This window comes from Colletotrichum aenigma, assembly GCF_013390185.1.
Source record: "Colletotrichum aenigma strain Cg56 chromosome Unknown KSG_Cg56_contig09, whole genome shotgun sequence".
NCBI lineage: Eukaryota > Fungi > Ascomycota > Sordariomycetes > Glomerellales > Glomerellaceae > Colletotrichum > Colletotrichum aenigma.
In genome coordinates, this window is record NW_023500915.1 from 195,365 (window position 1) to 215,020 (window position 19,656).

General features: G+C 56.0%; 7 protein-coding genes across 7 annotated transcripts; 3 read left to right on the top strand and 4 right to left on the bottom strand.

Annotated features, from left to right (window-relative positions):
• Positions 1–344: 344 nt before the first annotated feature.
• Positions 345–1,288, bottom strand: CGCA056_v012792 (Iron sulfur cluster assembly protein 1; the record flags this gene model as incomplete). Its single annotated transcript, XM_037328036.1, has 5 exons — positions 345–494; positions 553–619; positions 674–793; positions 995–1,090; positions 1,149–1,288. The coding sequence occupies 5 exons, from the start codon at positions 1,286–1,288 to the stop codon at positions 345–347; spliced, it is 573 nt and encodes a 190-aa protein (XP_037173100.1).
• A 1,512-nt stretch (positions 1,289–2,800) lies between these two features.
• ubp14 (Ubiquitin carboxyl-terminal hydrolase 14) lies at positions 2,801–5,340 on the top strand (the record flags this gene model as incomplete). The annotated part of the gene is made up of 4 exons (XM_037328037.1): positions 2,801–2,834; positions 2,906–2,973; positions 3,029–5,145; positions 5,202–5,340. The coding sequence occupies 4 exons, from the start codon at positions 2,801–2,803 to the stop codon at positions 5,338–5,340; spliced, it is 2,358 nt and encodes a 785-aa protein (XP_037173101.1).
• Positions 5,341–5,904: 564 nt separating this feature from the next.
• Positions 5,905–6,905, bottom strand: mad2 (Mitotic spindle checkpoint component mad2; the record flags this gene model as incomplete). Its single annotated transcript, XM_037328038.1, has 5 exons — positions 5,905–6,419; positions 6,489–6,517; positions 6,602–6,640; positions 6,707–6,732; positions 6,825–6,905. 5 exons carry the CDS (start codon positions 6,903–6,905, stop codon positions 5,905–5,907), a joined length of 690 nt encoding a protein of 229 aa, XP_037173097.1.
• An 828-nt stretch (positions 6,906–7,733) lies between these two features.
• Positions 7,734–9,225, bottom strand: mtr-4 (N amino acid transport system protein; the record flags this gene model as incomplete). The annotated part of the gene is made up of 2 exons (XM_037328039.1): positions 7,734–7,793; positions 7,852–9,225. 2 exons carry the CDS (start codon positions 9,223–9,225, stop codon positions 7,734–7,736), a joined length of 1,434 nt encoding a protein of 477 aa, XP_037173098.1.
• A 2,822-nt stretch (positions 9,226–12,047) lies between these two features.
• Positions 12,048–13,846, bottom strand: CGCA056_v012796 (uncharacterized protein; the record flags this gene model as incomplete). The annotated part of the gene is made up of 4 exons (XM_037328040.1): positions 12,048–12,783; positions 12,854–12,975; positions 13,046–13,332; positions 13,402–13,846. The coding sequence occupies 4 exons, from the start codon at positions 13,844–13,846 to the stop codon at positions 12,048–12,050; spliced, it is 1,590 nt and encodes a 529-aa protein (XP_037173099.1).
• Positions 13,847–14,710: 864 nt separating this feature from the next.
• On the top strand, positions 14,711–16,946 carry sdnS (Transcription factor sdnS; the record flags this gene model as incomplete). The annotated part of the gene is made up of 2 exons (XM_037328041.1): positions 14,711–14,771; positions 14,893–16,946. The coding sequence occupies 2 exons, from the start codon at positions 14,711–14,713 to the stop codon at positions 16,944–16,946; spliced, it is 2,115 nt and encodes a 704-aa protein (XP_037172698.1).
• A 1,284-nt stretch (positions 16,947–18,230) lies between these two features.
• Positions 18,231–19,179, top strand: eglD-2 (putative endo-beta-1,4-glucanase D; the record flags this gene model as incomplete). The annotated part of the gene is made up of 6 exons (XM_037328042.1): positions 18,231–18,381; positions 18,447–18,582; positions 18,633–18,748; positions 18,799–19,017; positions 19,071–19,114; positions 19,168–19,179. The coding sequence occupies 6 exons, from the start codon at positions 18,231–18,233 to the stop codon at positions 19,177–19,179; spliced, it is 678 nt and encodes a 225-aa protein (XP_037173618.1).
• Positions 19,180–19,656: the final 477 nt, after the last annotated feature.

A 19,656-nucleotide genomic window follows, 5' to 3' on the forward strand; every position in this document is an offset into this window, starting at 1 on the left:
ACTAACTAAAATGGTATTTCAACACTGACGTACAACCCTGCCCCTCGGAAGCCTCTGAGATGAGGTTTTGTAAAGAGTAGCTTCGTGGCAGCGTGGGCTTGAATATCGTGATGGCCATAGCGGCCGCGATGAAGGAGCCTTCGTCCATCCAAGCCGTGTGAATCCGTATTTCCCTCCCAAACTCCAGTAATTTTGTTGAAAAAATGTTTTGAAACAACGAAATCTTGTTTAGGCGAGAATCGCCCAATCACCAGGCCTCACCACACCCACTGCACCACCTGGCATCATTCTCCGTGTCCGAACTCCATGAAACGTGTAACGGGTTAAGAAAAGACATAAATCATTCATGCGGATGCGGATGCGGAAGCGGCGGCGGGGGCCTCGGTCTTGGCCTCGGTGCCCGCGAGGTTGGTGGGCTTCGCGTTGGGGTTCTTGGTGTAGTAGTCAGAAATGGCGGCCTTGATGGCGTCCTCGGCAAGCATGCTGCAGTGAAGCTATTGTTTTGTTAGCACTGGACAATGCGACAGCTTTGCGTCGTCTGGGCAGCCATACCTTGACGGGAGGAAGCTTGAGCTCCTGGGCGATCTCAGTGTTCTTCACTCGGCCGGCCTGCTCCAAACTACATTGACGGTTAGCAAGGAGATGAGTAATGTAGAGAAATGTGTCGACTCACGTCATGCCACGGACGAGCTCGGTCAGGTAGCTGGAGGATGCGATAGCGGAGCCGCAGCCGAAGGTCTTGAACTTGACATCGGAGATGGTGTTGGTCTTGGGGTCGACGCGGATGTTGAGCCTGCGACAAACTTGTTAGCATGTAGGTCTGACAGAGATGAAGGATATATATCGCATGGCCGTCGGTTGATGTGCGAGTGCATTCGGGAGGGAGCCGAAGCAAAATGAAGCAGCTTGCGACCGGAGGGCATGCCGAGCCCCGCAGTGCGTGCCGACAGCGACTTGATGATATTGGGGATGTTCTTGGCGGGAGTCGTCTTACTTCATAACGTCACCGCAGGCGGGAGCGCCGACGAGGCCCTGGCCGACGTCCTTGTCGCCCTTGGGCATGGAACCGACATTGCGGGGGCGGGAGTAGCTGTTTCGCAGACATCAGTACTCTTCGTCTTCCAAACGTGATATCCGGGGTCACATACTGGTCCAGCACCTTCTCGTGGTATGCCCTCGTCGCGCCGACGGCAACAGCAGGTGCAAGCTGGCGGGCGGGAGCGGCGGAGGGGCGGACAGAGGTGGTGAGGATCGCGCGGGAAGCGACACGGAGGGACCTGGAGAACATCGTGAAGGGTATTTTCGTCGTCGGGGTCTTTTTCGGTTGGCTGTGTGCGGGTAGGTATCGAGCTTAGGAAATCGTCGCAGGTGTGTTTGAAGTCGCAAGAATCGATTGAGGGTATCAAAAGTGATTGTCGATGGTGCTGGCGACAAGAGGAGGGCGAAATAAGAAATTTGTTGAGGCAGAAGGGCACTCGGCAGCTGAGGGTTTAGCGGACGGCAGAAAGAGGAGGCGAAGATTCGGGTCAAAAGAATAAAATGGAGAGAGCTGGCGCTGGCACTGGCAGTGGGAGACTGGGAGTGGCACCGTCGCAGTTCACTTCACTGGAGCGGGCGCTGGGACGGGCTCCAGAATCTGGCACTCACACACTGCGGATGCGGGACTTGTGACGGAGAACGATGGCGATCTCGGTGGTAGCAGGTGCCAGCCGCCAATCAGAGCTTTCAATGACCATGCATTAAGTCATGGAGAGCTCACTAGGCTCGGCGCCTCGGAGAAGACAAAAACTCGACCGCCTCCACTTGATTCGTCAGACGTCGTCTCATTGGCTGTGATAAGGCACGTTTCCTCGGCTCAGCGACGGGGAGAGTACGTGCCGCACGGCACCGGAGCGTATCCCCGTCTTCTGACAGCCCGCGCCAGGCCTCCCCTCTGTCCCTACCAGCTGGCTGGGCGGGATTCGCAGCTGCGGTGGAGCATCCGACGGGGCGGCAATAATTTGTCATTGTCCTCGTCAACGAAAGAGATTGGATCTGATTAGATACGTCCTGCACCTCCGTCGTCGCTGGTCTTACGTGCTCCAGATTCAATCACCGGCCGGTCGGCGGTAGGCAGGGTCCCGTGTCCGCTTTTTTGTTCTTCTTTTTTTCTGTCCTCTGTTCTTAAGTCCGGGGAAAGTCGTTTCGGTGCATAATCTCCACTAAAAAGTCGGTGTTGCATCAAAGACAGCATCTTGACTCATCCACGCGCAATTAAGCAGCTGTCATGCACGTAGACAGCGCAATGCGATTAACCACTGCGACAGCCCCACTTCCCTACGTAATCGTTCAGCTCCAGGCAGCCTGTCCTTACCTAAGCTCAAGCTCTCCCGCAGCAGTAGAGGTTCAGTGTTGCCTTGTGGTGCCGTGACCGGGTCCCCGCCGCGGGGCAGCACCAGCACCAGCACCAACCAATACAGCCCACCAAGACTGAGCTGGGTGCACCACCACAACGGCCACTACCTTACCTACCTTACCTACCTTACCTTACCACTATTTTCCTGCAAGAGCTTGAGCTTATCGGTTGTTTGCTCTGACTTGCTTTGCTCAGGAACCTGCCTTGCGTCTTCTCAACTCAGCTTCCTTCCTTTCAAGGTTGCGCTTTGACGCCTCTGCTGCACCTGCCTGTTTGCCTTGTCCACAAGACAGCCAGGGCGCATTCAAAAGTCAACACAACTTTCAACCCTCACCCACCACAGCAACATTCCGAAGCTCACTGACTGCGATCTCTGAACGAGAAAAAGCACCACCAGCTTCCACCATGGCGTGCCCTCATCTGGAGACCATAGCCCCAAGTTTGTGTTCCCCGAGGCTTACAGACATCTCCTCTGCCCATGCGAAGCTTCACCCAGCTGACATCTTGCAGCTCTGCAGCCGCCGACGCCCATCCAATCTGTCTACCGAGAGGACTGCACCCAGTGCTTCGACTCCCGTGTAAGCACTTCTCTAAGCCTCCCTCGACCTTCATTTGCTGACTTGTTGTGTCCAGGACGATCCCGCCGGCGTTGATGTCTGCCTCCAGTGCTTCAACGGCGGTTGTGCTGGTGATCGCAGCCACGCCCAGCTTCACCGACGGCTATGGGAGCACCCTCTCGTGCTGAATATTCGCCGCACCCGCAAAGTCGTCGTCCGAGATGAGCCTCCGCTCAAGATGTCGAAGCTGGCTATCGCCGCCGAGACCGAAGAAGACCGATTCGACACCACAACCACCGTCAAGTGCCTCGAGTGCAACCAAGAGCTTGACAAGACAAGTGACAAGCTTGCAAATGTTGTCGATGGAATTATGAAGGCCAACACCTTTTCCCGCAAGGAGGAGGTCAAGGCTTGGGAGCAGGAGCTGACCAGCTGCGAGCACATCTTGCTTATGCAGCAGTCGGAGCCCCGAACCATTCATTCCGGCGATCTTGGACACTGCTCGGCCTGCGACTTGCACGAGAACCTTTGGCTCTGCCTGGAGTGCGGGAACCTGGGCTGCGGCCGCAAGCAAATGGGCGGTGTCGATGGTAACTCCCACGCCCTCGCACACTCGACCGAGTCTGGACATGGTGTCGCTGTCAAGCTGGGATCCATTACCCCAGAGGGTACTGCAGACGTCTACTGTTACAAGTGCGATGAGGAGAGAATTGACGGAGACCTTGGCCAGCATCTGGGCCACTGGGGAATCATCTTGGCCGATCGACAGAAGACGGAGAAGAGCTTGACGGAGATGCAGATTGAGCAAAACTTGCGCTGGGACTTCAGCATGACTACTGAGGACGGAAAGGAGTTGAAGCCTCTCTTTGGCGCCGGCTTGACTGGCCTCAAGAACCTCGGTAACAGCTGCTACCTTGCCAGCATCGTCCAGTGTCTTTTTGATACCCCCGCCTTCAAGAACCGCTACTTCTTGCCTGCCCGCGACCTTCCCGTTGTCCATGACCCTGCGGAGGATCTGGAGACCCAGCTTCGCAAGATGGCAGACGGCCTGATTTCAGGCCGCTACTCGAGACCCGATTCCGATGCTGTCCCATCTGATCAGTCCCCCGATCTCCCGACGCAGAAGGGCCTGGCACCCGCCATGTTGAAGCACTTGATCGGCAGAGGTCATGCCGAGTTCTCGACCATGCGCCAACAGGATGCCTTTGAGCTGTTGCAGCACATTTTCAAGCTTATCACTCGTTCCCCGCATCCCCCCGATCTTGGAGACCCGACCCAACCTTTCCGCTTCGTTCTTGAGCAGAGGTTGCAATGCCTTGGATGCAAGAAGGTCAGGTACTCGACTAATGAGCAAGACAACATCTTCATCGACGTCCCATTGGAGAAGCTCCCCGCCGAGGAGGGTGCCGAGGCGAAGGCCGATGCGTACAAGCCCGTCACGCTCAGAGAGTGTCTGGATAATTTCACCGCCGAAGAGGTTGTGGAGTTGACGTGTTCTGCATGTGGAAGCAAGGACGGTTACACCAAGCGATCTCTGTTCAAGACGCTCCCTGAGAACCTTGTCGTCAATGCTAGGAAGATGGCTGTCATCAACTGGGTTCCGGTCAAGATCGACGTCCCTGTCATCGTTCCCGATGAGCCCTTCCTCCTCGACGACTACATCTCCAAGGGTCTCCAGCCATCGGAAGAGACTCTTCCGGATGATGTCGAGGAAAGTGCCCCTGCGTTCGTCGCCAACCCTGAGGCCTCCAGCCAGCTTGAAGCCATGGGCTTCGGCCGCAACAGATGCGATCGCGCCCTCCACGCCACTGGCAACTCCGACGCCAACGCCGCCATGGAGTGGCTCTTTGCGCACATGGAAGACCCGGACATTGATGAGCCTCTGGTTCTTAGCGGTGGTGCAGGCGCCAAGGGTGATGCTGCGGATCCCGAAAAGATTGAGATGCTCGGAGCCATGGGCTTCTCCGTGCCACAGGCGAAGAAGGCGCTGCGGGAGACCAGCGGTGATGTTGAGCGAGCTGTCGAGTGGCTCTTCAGCCACCCTGACGATCAAGGAGTCTTTGACGACGAAGAGGCGCCTGCGGCAGCATCCGACTCTGCTGCACCCAAGCCGGAGGCGGGAAGTCCTGTCACCCCTGCCAAGTACCAGCTCCAGTCCATCTCCTGCCACAAGGGCACAAGCATCCATGCTGGGTAGGCCTTTCTCTTTCGGAGTTGTGGTCGTGGAAACAAGCTAACAATCAAACTAGTCACTACGTAGCCTTCATTCGCAAGGAGGTAGACGGCCACCCCGCTTGGGTCCTCTTCAACGACGAGAAAGTTGTTGAAGCGGCGGAGATTGAGGAGATGAGAAAGTTTGCCTACGTGTACTTCTTCAAGCGAGTCTAGGAACTCTCTTCAATGCCAGTAAGGTTGTTGAAGCGGCGGAGATTGAGGAGACGAGGAAGTTAACCTACGTGTGCTTCTTCAATGGCGTTTGGGTTGCGGCATAACGACGAAAACGGACAAAGGCGGTTGTCCTGGGCATACGAATGGCATGTCGAAGTTGCGTGTATCAATGATCAAGGGAAGAAGCATGGTTGGTTGCATGGAGGGAGATGGAGGGAAGCGGTCATGTGTGGCGTGGAAAAGGAGAATACACATATAAGACAGACTCCGGTATAGGGGCACAAGAAGGCAGACAAATTATAGTTTCTTCATTACTGGTGACGGCCAAAGATAGTGCTCATCACAGATTCAGACTCGGGGTGTTCCGAATATGTTCAGTGACCTCCAACGCCAAGACGCCTTTAACATGTTGATGCCCCCCCAGCCCGGAATTTCGGGGGGATGTGGCATCAGATTCCGCACTCCATCATCGTAAATTCATCTCTGTAGCTCCATCGTAATAGTACACGGCAACGACGTAAGGGGGTGCCCGACATAAGGGGTGGAAGAGAGAGACGAGCCGGCTCACTCGGCCAGACGGTAGCTGACGAGGGTATCGACGCGGTGGTTGCTGGTGCTGAAGCCACGCAGCTGGACGCGTTCGCCGTTCTCAATCTCCTTTGCGTCGCTGTCGCCCCACTCGACGGGCACCTCGCTGTCGGCGTCGGCGTAGACGAGCACGTTGAAGGTGCAGTCGCCGGCGAGCTGGGGGAGGAAGGTGACGGAGGCGGTGATCTGGCGGAAGATGGCGGCGATCTCGTCCTGGATCTCCTTTTCCGTCTTGTCGGGCGCGGCCTCGGCCGCCGCCGACGCGCCGCCGGGTGCGACGTTCTCCTGGTCTGCCGCTTTCGAGCTCGACTTGGACTTTGACTTTGACTTGCCAAAGATTTGCACGTCAAACTGCCAGCGCTCGACGTGCTCGCCCGTGTCCTTGTCGGTGATGACGATGACGAGCTTGGAGATCTTTCCGCGAAGCATCCAGCGGTCCAGCTGGCCCATGATCTTCTTGATGTATGCCCTGACCTGGTCGTCGGATGATACTGCAGTTGTGTGTTAGAGCAAGCTGTGACGCTTTCGATCGATCGACGGGATGGGAGGGTGTCTCGAACCTAGCATGTTGAGGCCATATTTCTTGACGCTGGACGAAGCACAAGGAGGTCAGCAACTAACAACGAAACCAATGCACAAGATCCAGGATGCGCCAGGAGGGGGTTTGGCTTACGCAGAGAAGTCCTCCGCAGGATAGACACCTCGTTGGAAACTGGGAGCGGGGTTAGATCATGCTGAGCGTAATCGGGAACTCCAGAGGGAGGTTGGCAGTTCGTACAGAATGGTGTGTATCGAATACTGAAACTGCTCAGCAAAAGCCTGATCAGTATGGTGTTCTGCGCATGATGCAATCAAAGGGGACGTGGCCCAAGGGGATGCGACGAGGGGTTACTCACGAACTCGGCGACGAGCTTCGCGCTGCCCTTGAGGGCGAGCTTGTGCACCTTGGACTTGTCGACCTTGTCGTCGGAACCCATTGCAAATGATGTCGGTCGGCGAATGAGTGAGTGGGCGGGGCGGCAGCGGTTGCACGTGGAGAGTCGATTCCTGAACGAACGGTTGTTGAGGTGAGACTTGCGGCGGTGATGGGTTTGTTTACTTTTGGACGGCATCGAATTTTGGGCTGGTTGCGGGGTGATTGGGCCTGTCTTGGCCTGGCGGTGACAGCTGACAGTGAGTACAGGGGTCCAGTTGAGCGGGCAGGGCACTCATGCACGGTTCAGGTTAGCGCTCGGCACTGCTACGCAGTACAGAGCCCCGCTGTTCCGGGCCGGCATTGCAACCTCCAGGTATCTTCCGCCGTACGGATACACTGCATCCCCCGGGCTTATCGAGTTGCGACTTGCCAGAACCTGCCGACGGGCAACTTACACAGTTTGCTTTGCCAGTCCGGGGGCCCCGCTTCGGGCTTGCTGCTACAACTGCGAAACTTTCCGTTATGGCGGTTGAACAAGGATTTGACTGTATAGGAAATTTGGCTTTGTTTTGACGTCGGGGAACCCAACGGAAGTTGGACATTTGGCAGCAACAGATATATTATCTAGAAGCTCATCATGACCTCGTTGGACTTGGTGGCGGAACGGGATCGAACTAAACACTTTACTCGCTGGGAGCTGTTCAAGCAACCATACGACGCAACTAGAGGTTGGCAAAAACTATTTTGACATCATTCTCACAGCCTTCAGCAGCAGGTGTAGATCGGCCCAAAAAGTCACGATGCATCACATGGAGAAGACAATAGCTTGCAGTAATAAACAGGGGGTATTTGTATTATCTATGAAACTCGAAAGACTTTTGTTTTGCTTTTAAGCAAGAGCAGCGCAGGTGAAGGGGCTGCTGATGGCGCCGGTCTTGAACTTGTGCGCCTGTAGAGCGGGTTAGCGTGCGGACTATGACCAAGAGCGATGAGCGGTCAAAACTTACAATCTCAACAATACTGGCGTACGTGCCGCAGACGAGAACAATCATGCCAATGACGAAGCACAGACCGTTCAGGGCGGTCTTCCACAGGTTGTGGGTGGCGAAAGGAGAGCCCTCACGGATGAGCATGAACCACATCATGGCAGGGAAGTAGAAGGTGAAGCCAGAGATGAAGAGGGAAGAGCTGATGGACAGGAGCTCGGAGAAGAAGGGGATGGCCTCGGCGATGATGAAGGCAAGGACGGTGATGACGGTGATCAGAGTAAGCCAGGTGATCCAGCCCATCTTGGTGTTGATGAAGCGGATAATGGAGTCCTTGTACATGCGGCCATGGATGTAGCGACCGACGACCGTGGTGTTGATGGATCCCGAAATGAAGATGACGGGCAGACCAACGCCGAAGGCGACCTTGGAGATGGTGTGGCCAGCGGACAGGAGAGCGGGGGACTGGACCTCCTGGCCGACAAAGGCGTAGATGAGGGCACCAGTGAGGGTGTAGATGAAGATCTCAATGAGACCGAGGGCCCAGATGGACTTCTTGTAGTCAGAGGGAGTGTGCATCTCGTCCATGAAGGAGAACTGGCAAATGGCAAAGCTGTAGGCGAACACAATGTTGGTGATGGCAATGAAGGCCTCGGCAAAGGTGAGACCGTCCTGGGGCCACGCGGACCAGGGAGCGGTGGTGATGGAGTCCTTGTTGATGCCGGTGGCAATCATGGTGATACCAATGGCCAAGATGATGGAGACAAAGTCGATGTATCCCAGGATGGCAACCTCGGCGAAGGAGGGAGGGATGGCGAGGATCAGCAGAATGATGGCGGAGACGACGGCGAAGACGATGGAGCAGGCGCCGTTGTTGGTGATGTTGCCAAAGGCAATGGCGCCGGTGAGGGTGTGGGAGCTAACCAGGAAAGTCAACTGCAGAGCGAACATGGCACCGACGAGTTCGTAGCCGAAGCGGCCCATCATGAGCTGGCCGGCGTCGGCGTAGTGCGAAACGTGGGGGAACTTGAGCTTGACCTGACCGACGACGTCACTGGTGTAGATGGCGATGAGACCGAGACTGATGCAGAGGATGACGCCAGGAACCATGCCGAGGGTAGCGAAGGCGGCGGGGAGACTGAGACTGCCGAGGGCGATGGCCTCGACGATGAGGACGACGGTGAGACGCTTCCAGCCGAGGCGGTGGAAGTGGGCGCTGCCCTGGGCGGCCTTCTGCTTCTCCAGGTCCTGGCGGTTGAGGTCGGTGACCTCGCCGACGACCTCTCCGGGGAAGACGGCATCGCGGGAGAACTGGGGGGCGACAGCGGCGCCGTCCGCCTTGGTGTCCTTGCCCTCAGCCCCGCGGGATTGGTTGTTGATCTGGTCGTGATCCATTGCTGCTGGTGTTGGTGATGTTGGTATTTTTGACCGTTGTGCAATGGATGGCTGGATGGCTGGATGGATGGATATGCTCCGTGGGGCCTAGTAGGGCGCACGATTTTTCACACACGAGATGGCTGGTGTCGTTGGTGTGGAGAGAAACGGACCGACTTGGTGGTGGCGAGTAGACTGGACAGACCTACACAGGCGCGTGCTCTGGACTCTGGCGAGAGAAGAGAGGAGAGACCGGGTTGAGCTGGTCGCGAACGGCAGTTGAAGAGTCTGGAAGGACCGAAGAGAGAGAGAGAGACTGTCGAGTGCCTGGTTGGACTGAAGAAGGAGAGAGAAGAAAACAACTCCAAAAAGATGGGAAGGTGGGAGGAGGATATATGGTGGCAAGAGGCGGAGCATGAGCCAGAGCCAGAGCACCGACCCCGGAGTCAGGCCGAGGAGAGGAGATGGGACAAGATGGGACAAGAGAGGAGAGGAGAGGAGGGCTCGATGGAAGCCTCGCCCTTCCCTCCGCCGTCTCGACTGCTCTGAGAGGACAACTCCAAGTTGGAGGAGACTCTTCCCCTTCCACTTCCATGCAATCAATGAACATGGACTTGTTGAACAAGGGTCCTTATCTCTGGCCCCCCGCGATCTTGGAGCGGTGACACCGGCAACGGACGAATGTGAGTGGGCGCGATGGCAATTGCAGGGCAAGGGATGGGTTCATGGAGGTTCGTCAGCCCGGGTCATGATTGATATCACAGCAAGCTCGTCCCATCCCATCATCCCCGTCGCCTCTATGATTCCGTGCGTCTTGGTTTTGCGGGGGAATAGACCGTTGCAGACTTTCCCCGCGAAATCGACCAGCGTCCCTGAAATTCCAGACGCACTGTTGAAGGCGTCCCGAGTTTCCCTGGAGGAGCAACGGCCAGAACCACGATGCTGGTGCTCTTTGCGCTGGCCATTTGTCAAAGAAACCAGGTCTGCTCGCGAGGGCCTGCGAGGCACTGCGGGACTGAGGCAATTCGAAAAGTTTTGACATCGTAATAGAGTGGATTTTGTGACCTCTGCTTTACCTAATGGACCCAGCAGAAGAGCCGCAGAGTGGCCTCACCTTGCCCCTTGAGTCAGTCCATACCCACGACCAGCCCCGAAATACGACCGGTGGCGCTGGGAAGAGCTGGCATAACTGGGATTGCGGATGGGCGTATCGTCAGGCATGCGAGTTATTGCCCGTCCAGACGGGAGAAACTCTGCGCTCGCTCAGTCCGCCTGCTTCTGCTTCGAAACCCAGACTAAGGTGTGAGTGACGCACACTCTGCAGAGCTGTGGACAGCAGCCATCAGACGTTGGGCCAAGAGTGTGAGGCTCAATCTCTTCGGACGGGAAGCAAAGCCAAGTTGGCGATTGCCGAGCAAGGGGGGGAGCGGCATGGTGGCATGAGCCGCGGCTAGCCCTGGCGAGAAAAGTCCTTTCAAGGCTGCCCGTCACGCCCGTCTCTCCGTTTTTGCAGTGTTCCTGAATGCGCTATGCCGCTCGTGGGAGCAATGCCGCATACCCGCAGCCGGCTGCAAAGGAAAACGTAATAGCGCGGGTGATGGTCCCGTAGAATCCCGACATGCTCGAGTCGTCATCCTGGCCGGTGCCCACTCACACCGTCGCACAGAGTCGTGCATTAGGAAGGCTTCTAGAAGATCGACTCGAGGGCGGAAAAGGCTTGTCGCGAGAATGAGACCTATCACGCGACGGGGACTTTGGGAACACCCATGTCGACGACCAGAGCCATGAACTCAGGGCGGAACTGGCGCAGACCCTTTTTTTTTTTTTTTTTTTTTTCTCTTGGTATTTGTTTTTTTCTCATCTCATCTGCTCTTGGGACAACGTGAGTGGCCAGCCGTGTTCTGTCGTGAATAAACTGACATCCTCCCATTACCAACCGCAGAGATAATGGTTTCGGGCCTCGTTGGGGCCTTCATTAACGAGAGAAATATTCGCCGAATTGACCGACATGCGACGACGACGCGGTGGCAAGCAACACGGTAAAGCCGGTTTCAAGATGAAAATGATTCGAGTCTTGATTCCTCGAACCAACTGTCAGCAGTGATCACTGATAAGGCTTGTTTCCACAAATGAGTTTCAATTAAGAACACCAGTCAAAGATAGCCCGACGGGCGCGCCACGGGCAAACCGACATTTGATGGCCTGCGTCTCTAGCGGACCCGAAGGTTTGCGCGTGCATTGCAGACACTCGGCCGACGTGCCGCGAAACCGAGCATGCTTGTGCTTGTCCTTCACCTTGCACAAACAGTGTGCGAATGGCTCGGACGCGGTTTGCGCCGGGCTTTTCTTCGCTCCTCTGCAACTCAGCAGGGGGCTCGCAAGAGAGAAACAAGGGGCCAGGCAGGCAAGCAGGGGAAAGGGGGGGAGGCTGGTCCATGGACATGGGCATGGGGGCTTGTTGAGAGAGGGAGGAGCAGAGGAATGGATGGATGAGAGGGGTTGGGACGAAGCCATTGGCAATTCCAATTGTGTGATGGAATCCGGGGTAAAATATGCGGGGATGGGGCCAGTTGGATGCAAAAAGGGCAATTTTGAGCGCCCAAGTGCTCTCAATTTCTCCATATTGTCAGCAATCCAACGCACTCGTCCCCGTTGCCTGCGGCGACTGAGTCGTGCCACCCTCACCCTCCCGCCGACAGGACGAACGCATCAACCGCCGATATTGCTGCAATACGGGTCATACCGGTCGTTTCTTCGCCGACATGCGGGACGGCGTGTCTTGACATGGTCCTCGAGGCCAATACCCTCCGATCCCACGGCAGCTTCAACCAATCTCGTTGTCGTTATTTGACCGCCGAACGGGTACGGGTACTCCATTGCTGCGTGTGACTCCCCCAGATTTCCTCCAGGACCTGCAGACATCGCTCGTCCCGCCAAAGAAATCCCGCGAGCATCTGCTGTAAGGTTTCGCGGTTACATCGCTCTGGGGGCAACACGTCGCCGGCTCTGTCCAGAACCTTGTGCAATCTCGAAGCGAACCACTGGCGGTCCTCTGTTGTTCCGGACCCGACGATGCCGACGAAGAGGATCCAGAGCAGGGCGGCGTCGTGGGAGACCCAGATGAGTGCGATGGAGTCTGCGTCGTCCAGCGCGGCCCGCATGCGCGCCACCAAGAGCCGGATCATGTGCCCGGTTGTCGGGATCTCTCGCAGGACGACGTACAGAAAGACGTGAGCCGCCGCGACCAAGACGAGGAATCGCTTCTGGACAGGTGTCGCTGTTCGACGCTCCACGTACAGGAAGTGCAGGATCGAGCTGTCTGCGGTGTTCATGACGATTCTGATGTCGTCTGCTGACACGGCCCCCGCCTGCGAGCAGATTGCTTGCCTCAGACTCACGAAAATCTTACGTGGTTCATTGCTCTCGTCGGGATTGTGGCCTCCGAGCCTGTCCAGGTGACGCAAGGAAGGTGTCATTGCGCGACTCACGACTGACGATGGCAGAGAGACCTGGTCGAGGGTATGGAACATGGGAAATTTCGGAATCCTCCCCAGACCGGATGCCACTTGGATGTCAATCCTGACGACGGTTTGGTGAGCAAGAGTCAAATTGATGAGGAGGAGTCTGGGGAAAAGGTGGAGAGCCCTACCAGTTGATGCAACGGCAGAGGATGTAGTCGTGTTTGATCGTGTCTGGCCCGCCTCGGGCCTCCATCATGGAATGGAGTCCGGTCAGGTGTACCTCTGCTGCTGCAAAATGGCCTTGGAATGCCTGAAAGTGTGTGTCAGAGTTTTGGAGTGCGTTGGAGGCATGTTCCGAGAACCAAGAGAGGTACACTGACTTCGACGCTTCCCAGCATGGCCACGCCGGCGAGTACGGACAAGTCGTCGCTGGCGCTCTTGGCAGACTCTCGAGACTCCAGCCGAGTCCTGATGATGCGCATGGCCTCGCCTTTCTGTTGGTATCCTTCGCGCTGGAGCTTCGGATCAAGCGAGGGCATCGTCGCCGTCAAGAACTCGGCCGCCAGAGCGAGCGTGACGCGCATGATGAGAGCACTCTGCATGGCGTAGGGGAACCACGGCCTCTGCTGGTCAATCGTGGTCGAATTGAGGTTGAACCTGGTGATGACTGTGGGGTCAGCGTCTAGCATCCGTAGATGGTTTGGACGTTCAAACCTAACGCGGGGGTTCATCTTACAGTATCTGACCAGAGAATCTACCGAGGAATTGCTCGGGACGGGCAGCGTGTTGAAGGGATCTGCGTTATCGCTACCCAGCCGCTGGGCCCAAGGAGGCAAAGAAGCCTGCGTCACGAATTCAAGTGAATTCTGCAACGACTGACGAGGGGTCGTCCTCGACGCATTAGTTGAATGAGGTGTTGTAGTTCGTCTTGGCTTGCCCCTGGAGCTTTGCCCTGCGGAGGTAGGTTTCGCAGGAGTCGCAGGCAGTCTGAAGCGGCCCTTCAACTGCGCTTTGCGCTTGATGGTGTCCTGAGATATCAGTGCCGTATTGGTATACAGCTCAGAGGCACCCTTCTGGATGGCCGTCCTGATAGCATGGCTTCGGACGGATTTGTTTGCCGGCTGGAATTCTCCCTCGTCGGCACCAAAGTTGACAAACTTGTACTCGGGCGGCGGGGTCATGGCAGGCCCCTCCTCATGGGCCGATGCGGCTGGAATGCGGAGTGGCGGAGGGCAGCACGGCACAGCACGGCAGAGCTTGCATCAAGGGCCGTGCTCTCCTCCGTGCTTTCCTCCGGCGCAAACCCGGGCTTTGATCGGGACGGAGGCGGAAGCGGAAGCGGAAGCGGAAGCGGTGCGGGGTCAAAGTCGGAGACGGGCCCGGGGCAGGAACTCTTGTGAAGGCGTGCTTTGCCTTGTTACAGGGAGGAGACTGGAGTGGCCCGGGTATGTGCAGTACGTATCCTGTAACGTGTCAAGAATCGTGAGAATGCTCCTGAGGTTAGTAATCAAATACGAATGTGGTCCGATTTCTGAGAGCAGACGGCGCGAAGGATGCTCGACGGGTGAGATGCAAATGCATGGCTGAACGCCAGGAATGCAGCCTGCGTGAAGTGGTTTTCAGTACGTACTTATCAGCCAAGAAAAACTAGCCAATGACATCTGGGCACTTGTATCAAAAGCGGAAAGCGTCTGGCTTTGATTGGCTTGCCGCAAATGACTCGGGCATCATTCGTCCGTCCGAGGGCATTTCCTTGCTCCCTGTTGCTGCCAATTCGTCCGCTTCGGCCTCCGACCGGACGAAATATCCGTAAGCAGATGAACAACATCACGATAGCAATGAGACAGGAGCTGACGCCGTGGGAGGTGCGGTGATGCAATTCTCTGTGCGAAGGGCTCTTTTCATGGCTGGCTTCAGCCAATTCGCCTGGCCGCACAACTTTGACCAACTTTCACCAGATCACTGGCCACAAACCGTCAGACACAGCACTCAATTGATGCTGCAACCCTTTGCCGTGTTAGTGAACCCACCATCGTATTAAGACCATGGACGAGCGCCCCTCCAAGAAGAGAAAGGTCCGCAAGGGGACACGCAGCTGCTGGCAGTGTGAGTTCGTCCGCCCGACAACCCCGCCGTCCCGAGACCCGAACATCGGTTCAGACCCCAGAATCTGGGTTTCGGACATGGCGGATGTGAACATGGCATGGCCCGCTGACATGTCATCCAGGCAGGAAGAGAAAGATCAGGTGTGAGTTTGCCTCTGACGAAGAGCAAACCTGCGCCGGCTGCAAGACCCGGGGGACCACCTGCGTCAGCCAGGAATTCATCGACGATGAGCCGTCTGGTCCTCCCGAGCGCGGCTTGGCCCAGCGTCTCGGCCGCCTTGAGGAGTTGATGGTCAAGCTGGCCGACAAGATAGGCCCTGAATTGGCCTCCGAAAAGGTCATCACGCCGGCCACCTCGCACACGTCTCCCCGTACTTCAGAGTCTCTCTACACCCCGGACAGTCGTATCCAGACGACCCAGAGTGCTTCTGTCGCGCCTCAGCTTCAACAACCAACCCCTTCTAAGCCGACATCAGAATCATCCCAGCCCACGCAAAAACATGAGAGAATATGCAAGGAACTATACTCCATGTTCCCGTCAGTCCAGGACGCCAGGACAATCATCGAATCGAGCAGGGGTCCGATATTCGTCCTGATCTTGTTCTACTCCAACCAAGACATAGCCGACAACAAGTCGCCGTCGCTAGCATCCCTCTCAACCATGCCCGACATCACCAAACACCCAGCCATATTAGCCAAGCGCCTTCTTCAGTTGACCATCTGTCTCCAGCAGTTACCGCCATGCTTTGACGCCTCTCGGCTCTCCCTCAAGGATTCCATCCAGGACACCATGGCCGAATGGAGTGCAGTCGCAAGCCAGGTTACCTCCAATGACGACCTCGTCGGCTCCGTAGAGGGTCTCGAGTGCCTCATCTTGCAGGGCTTCTACCTCATCAACTCGGGCAACCTGCGCAAAGCATGGCTGGCGATGAGACGAGCCCTGAGCCTCGCACAATTAATCGGCATCGAGCGGAACGGCGGTCGGCCGCTGAAGTCTTGTGATCCCACCACCAACCCGGCAATGATACCCTCGTCGCACCAACTCTGGTACCGGATCAACTTCTGCGATCGCTACTTGTCTCTGCTGCTTGGACTGCCTGCCGGCACACAAGACAACAGCTTCATGTGTGAAACTTACACAGGTAACGACACACCCATGGAGAAGCTGGAGAAACGCTACACGGCCATATGTCTCCGCATCATTGACAGGAACCATGCGTCCACCAGCGAGGGGTACGCCATGACGCAGTCCATCGACTGCGAGCTTGAGCATGCGGCGAAGACCATGGGCGCAGGGTGGTGGGAAATGCCCCCAATGTCGACCTTCGCAGACCCGGAGACGCAGATGACAGTCATGTCCCACCTGATGCTGCAAATTCACCACCACAGCCTGCTCATCCTGCTCCACCTGCCTTACATGCTCCGCAACCCGACGAACAACCGCTTCGACTACAGTAAGCAAGTATGCCTAGAGTCAAGCCGGGCAGTGCTCAAGCGCTGTGTGGTATTCCGCACGGCGAACGATGCCGCCTTCTCCTGTCGACACATCGATTATTCCTCTCTAATGGCGGCGATGACACTCTTGCTAGGTCATCTGAGCCGCCCGCCCGGAGTCAGAGACGATGAGTGGGCGCTGCAACGCGATGAAGACAGGGCGCTGGCACAGACCGTCATGGAGAAGATGGAAGAGCTGGCCGACTTAAATGACGATAAGCTCTCGGGGGAGAGTGCCGGGATAATCAAGCAGCTTCTGCCCATCATCGATTGCTGTAGGAACTGCCTGACCACGGAGACGGGCGAGGAGTGGAATCTCAAACTGAGCATTCCCTATCTTGGAACAATCAACATCAAAAACTCTTCGGACCAAAACGCCCAGTCTCATTTGGTGGATCTAAGCCACTCCCAGCTCCCAACGCCGTCCAACACCACTACGGTTTCGCCGCCTTCATTCCCGCCAAACCAAGAAACCCCGTCCATGGCGTCTGTGGATGCTCTTCTCGGCCAGGAATTCAACACCACTCACGGAGACATATACACCGGATTCAACGCCGACTGCCTGGGATGGCAATGTCCGGGTATAACGGCCGAGGTGGGCGATTGGGCGTTCCAAGGCGTCGATACGACATACTGGTCCCTCTTGAACCCTGGCATGTCTCCTAGTGGATTTACGCAATAGTATCGCGGCTTATGGGAAAGCGATCCTGTGGGAAGGGAGTCTTGAACATTTCCTTTTTATGACACGCTAGTAGTGGGCTGTGGCACGAGGCATTAAACATGGATCTCATATACTCAACTCCATCTTTTCGAAGTTTTTGGCATCCCATGCCTACGTCCATGGCCACTTGACTACCCTCTCTCGTTGCAATGGTAGACATCCACTGGCCCAGTTGGGCCCGGGTAAGCATGGAGAATAGAGTCATGTAATGCCCGCGCCTTTCTCCAAAGAGAACCATGCGTCTCTTGATCTAACATGACCCCTTTCTGGTTCCGGATGATGTTTGTTCGTGCCAAGCAATATTTTCGCGGTACCGGCAGTGATGTGTGTCGATCCCGTTGCCGTGCCGCTTCGAATCGGAGGCACAAGCTCCGAACCTTCGTCTCATGTATGGATGTCGCCAAAACAGAGCCATGCCGTCCGCAATCGTGTGACAAATGCCATATTTCTTGCGACAAGCTTAATTTAAAGTAGATTGGCAACATGGATGTGCGTCTCTTCCGGCGAATCGGCTATTACTCCCTGCATGCGCGACTTCTGCCGGGAGATCCTATCGACTACGGTCCTTGTTCGCATCCAAACTACTGCAGCCAATCCACTTTCATGAAACATGTCATGCCCCCTTTTTCCATTAACAACGGTCAATCATCGGGTCTAAACAGCCGGTCCGACTCCCCTTGGCGATGGAAACATCGGCCATGACTGTGTGGACCAGCCGACTGGTTGTCGTCCTGGCTGAAAATACAGACAAGCCACTGATATGCAGGCTTGATGTGTCCTTTGAAGGAGGAAACACAACGTCGAAGCTCTTGCCTGTAATCTCAGATCCCGTGCCGCTGGATACTACTCCGCGGGGGCGATTTATATTGCAGCTCGAAAAGCACACCAACCAGCTCGCCTCATGCATACTAGGAAGTCTAGGACGCAATAGGTGATTTGCTGGACAAAGAGTCCATCATAAAGTGAGGGGCGAGGCTGTTCCAGTTTACCCAGCTTGTTCACAAGTCAAAGCCCCTCAAACTCGTGACGAACTCCTCCGGGGTAGCATCGTGGAGGCAAGGGCTCCGGGCCGCCTCCGTGCAAAACACCCGCGGATGACCGTGATGAATGTCACAGTCCAGCTCCACAGTGGCTCTGAAGACAATAAATGAAGCTGGGCATTCGCAACGCCCGAGCTGTTGATTGCTCAACCACCGCCGCCACTACCCTTCAGCTCGCCACCTCACAACCTGCAAGTCATCCATCATGAAGGTCTTTGCCATCGCAGCCGCCTTGTCGGTGGCCGTCTCCGAGGTGTCTGGCCACTACATCTTCCAGCAGCTGGGCGTGGGCTCTTCCAAATTTGGCGTTTTCGAGCACATTCGCAAGAACACCAACTACAACTCCCCGGTGACTGGTACGTGGTTTCGAGGAAAGGCGATTTGCAAAGGGCATCAGCCCGACTGACGAAAACACTCCCAGACCTTGCCTCCACGGACTTGAGATGCAATGTAGGCGGCGCCAGCGGTGCGCAGACGACCGTCACCTCGGTCAAGCCTGGCGACTCGTTCTCCTTCACCCTTGACACAGCCGTCTACCACCAGGGCCCGATCTCTCTGTGAGTTTCGAATAGATCAACCGGAAGAGCCCGCACTCATTTGTTTGAAGGTTCCTCTCCAAGGCGCCGTCTCACGTTCAGGACTACGACGGGTCTGGAAAATGGGCCAAGTTCAAGGACTTTGGACCGACCTTCTCCAACGGTCAGGCCACATGGCCGATGTACCGTAAGACATGTCCGCAATTTCCATCAGGAGTTTGATACTGACCCTTGCAGAAACATACGAGGCCAAGATCCCGACCTGTCTTCCCAACGGCGAGTACCTGCTGCGCATCCAGTCGCTGGCCATCCACAACCCCTGGCCCGCCGGCATCCCTCAGTTCTACATTTCCTGTGCCCAGATCAATGTCACCGGCAGCAGCGCGAGCGCCTTCTCGCCGACGCTGAGCATCCCCGGTGCTTTCAAGGAGACTGACCCAGGATACACCGCAAACAGTACGTGTGCTCTGTTCGAATGTTGCGCGTACTATGCTGACAAAAACTCGCAGTCTACAATGGCTTCACTTCTTATGAAGTCCCCGGAGGCAGCGTGGTAAGTACTGGTGAAACAGTCTCGATTCTTGTTTTGATGCTAATCATTCGCAGTGGAACTGCTAAGTTGTGAGATTGGGGTTTATGTTGTACATAGTTGATCTTCCTTTCTCTCGGTGCGTGATTAGGCTTTTGAGTTGGAGGTTGGAACATCCAAAACATGCAAATTCAAGTGGCTGCAAAGCTGAAAAGAAATGTGGAAGAGTACACCAACGTGAGATTCGGCGACTAAGCCATCTGTAGCCCATGCAATTCACAATAATGCACAGTCACTTGGCATGATCTGCGAAGTATTTTCTCTCTACGTTGTCCATGGCTCGACGCAGACGTGACCTGTGAGGGCGAGGCAACTCGGACATACCAATATCGTCGGAGAATCTTTATCAAGAACTGGGATTTGGTTGAATATCTTACCACGGCCGCAATATCAACATCTTGGCGGCTTCGGACGTTTGGTCGCGAGATGTCTAGACTTACCCAGAGGCATACACCAGATGGATGTTAGTGCCCTCAGGTGCCAACAAAAGGAGCACAACATCCTCG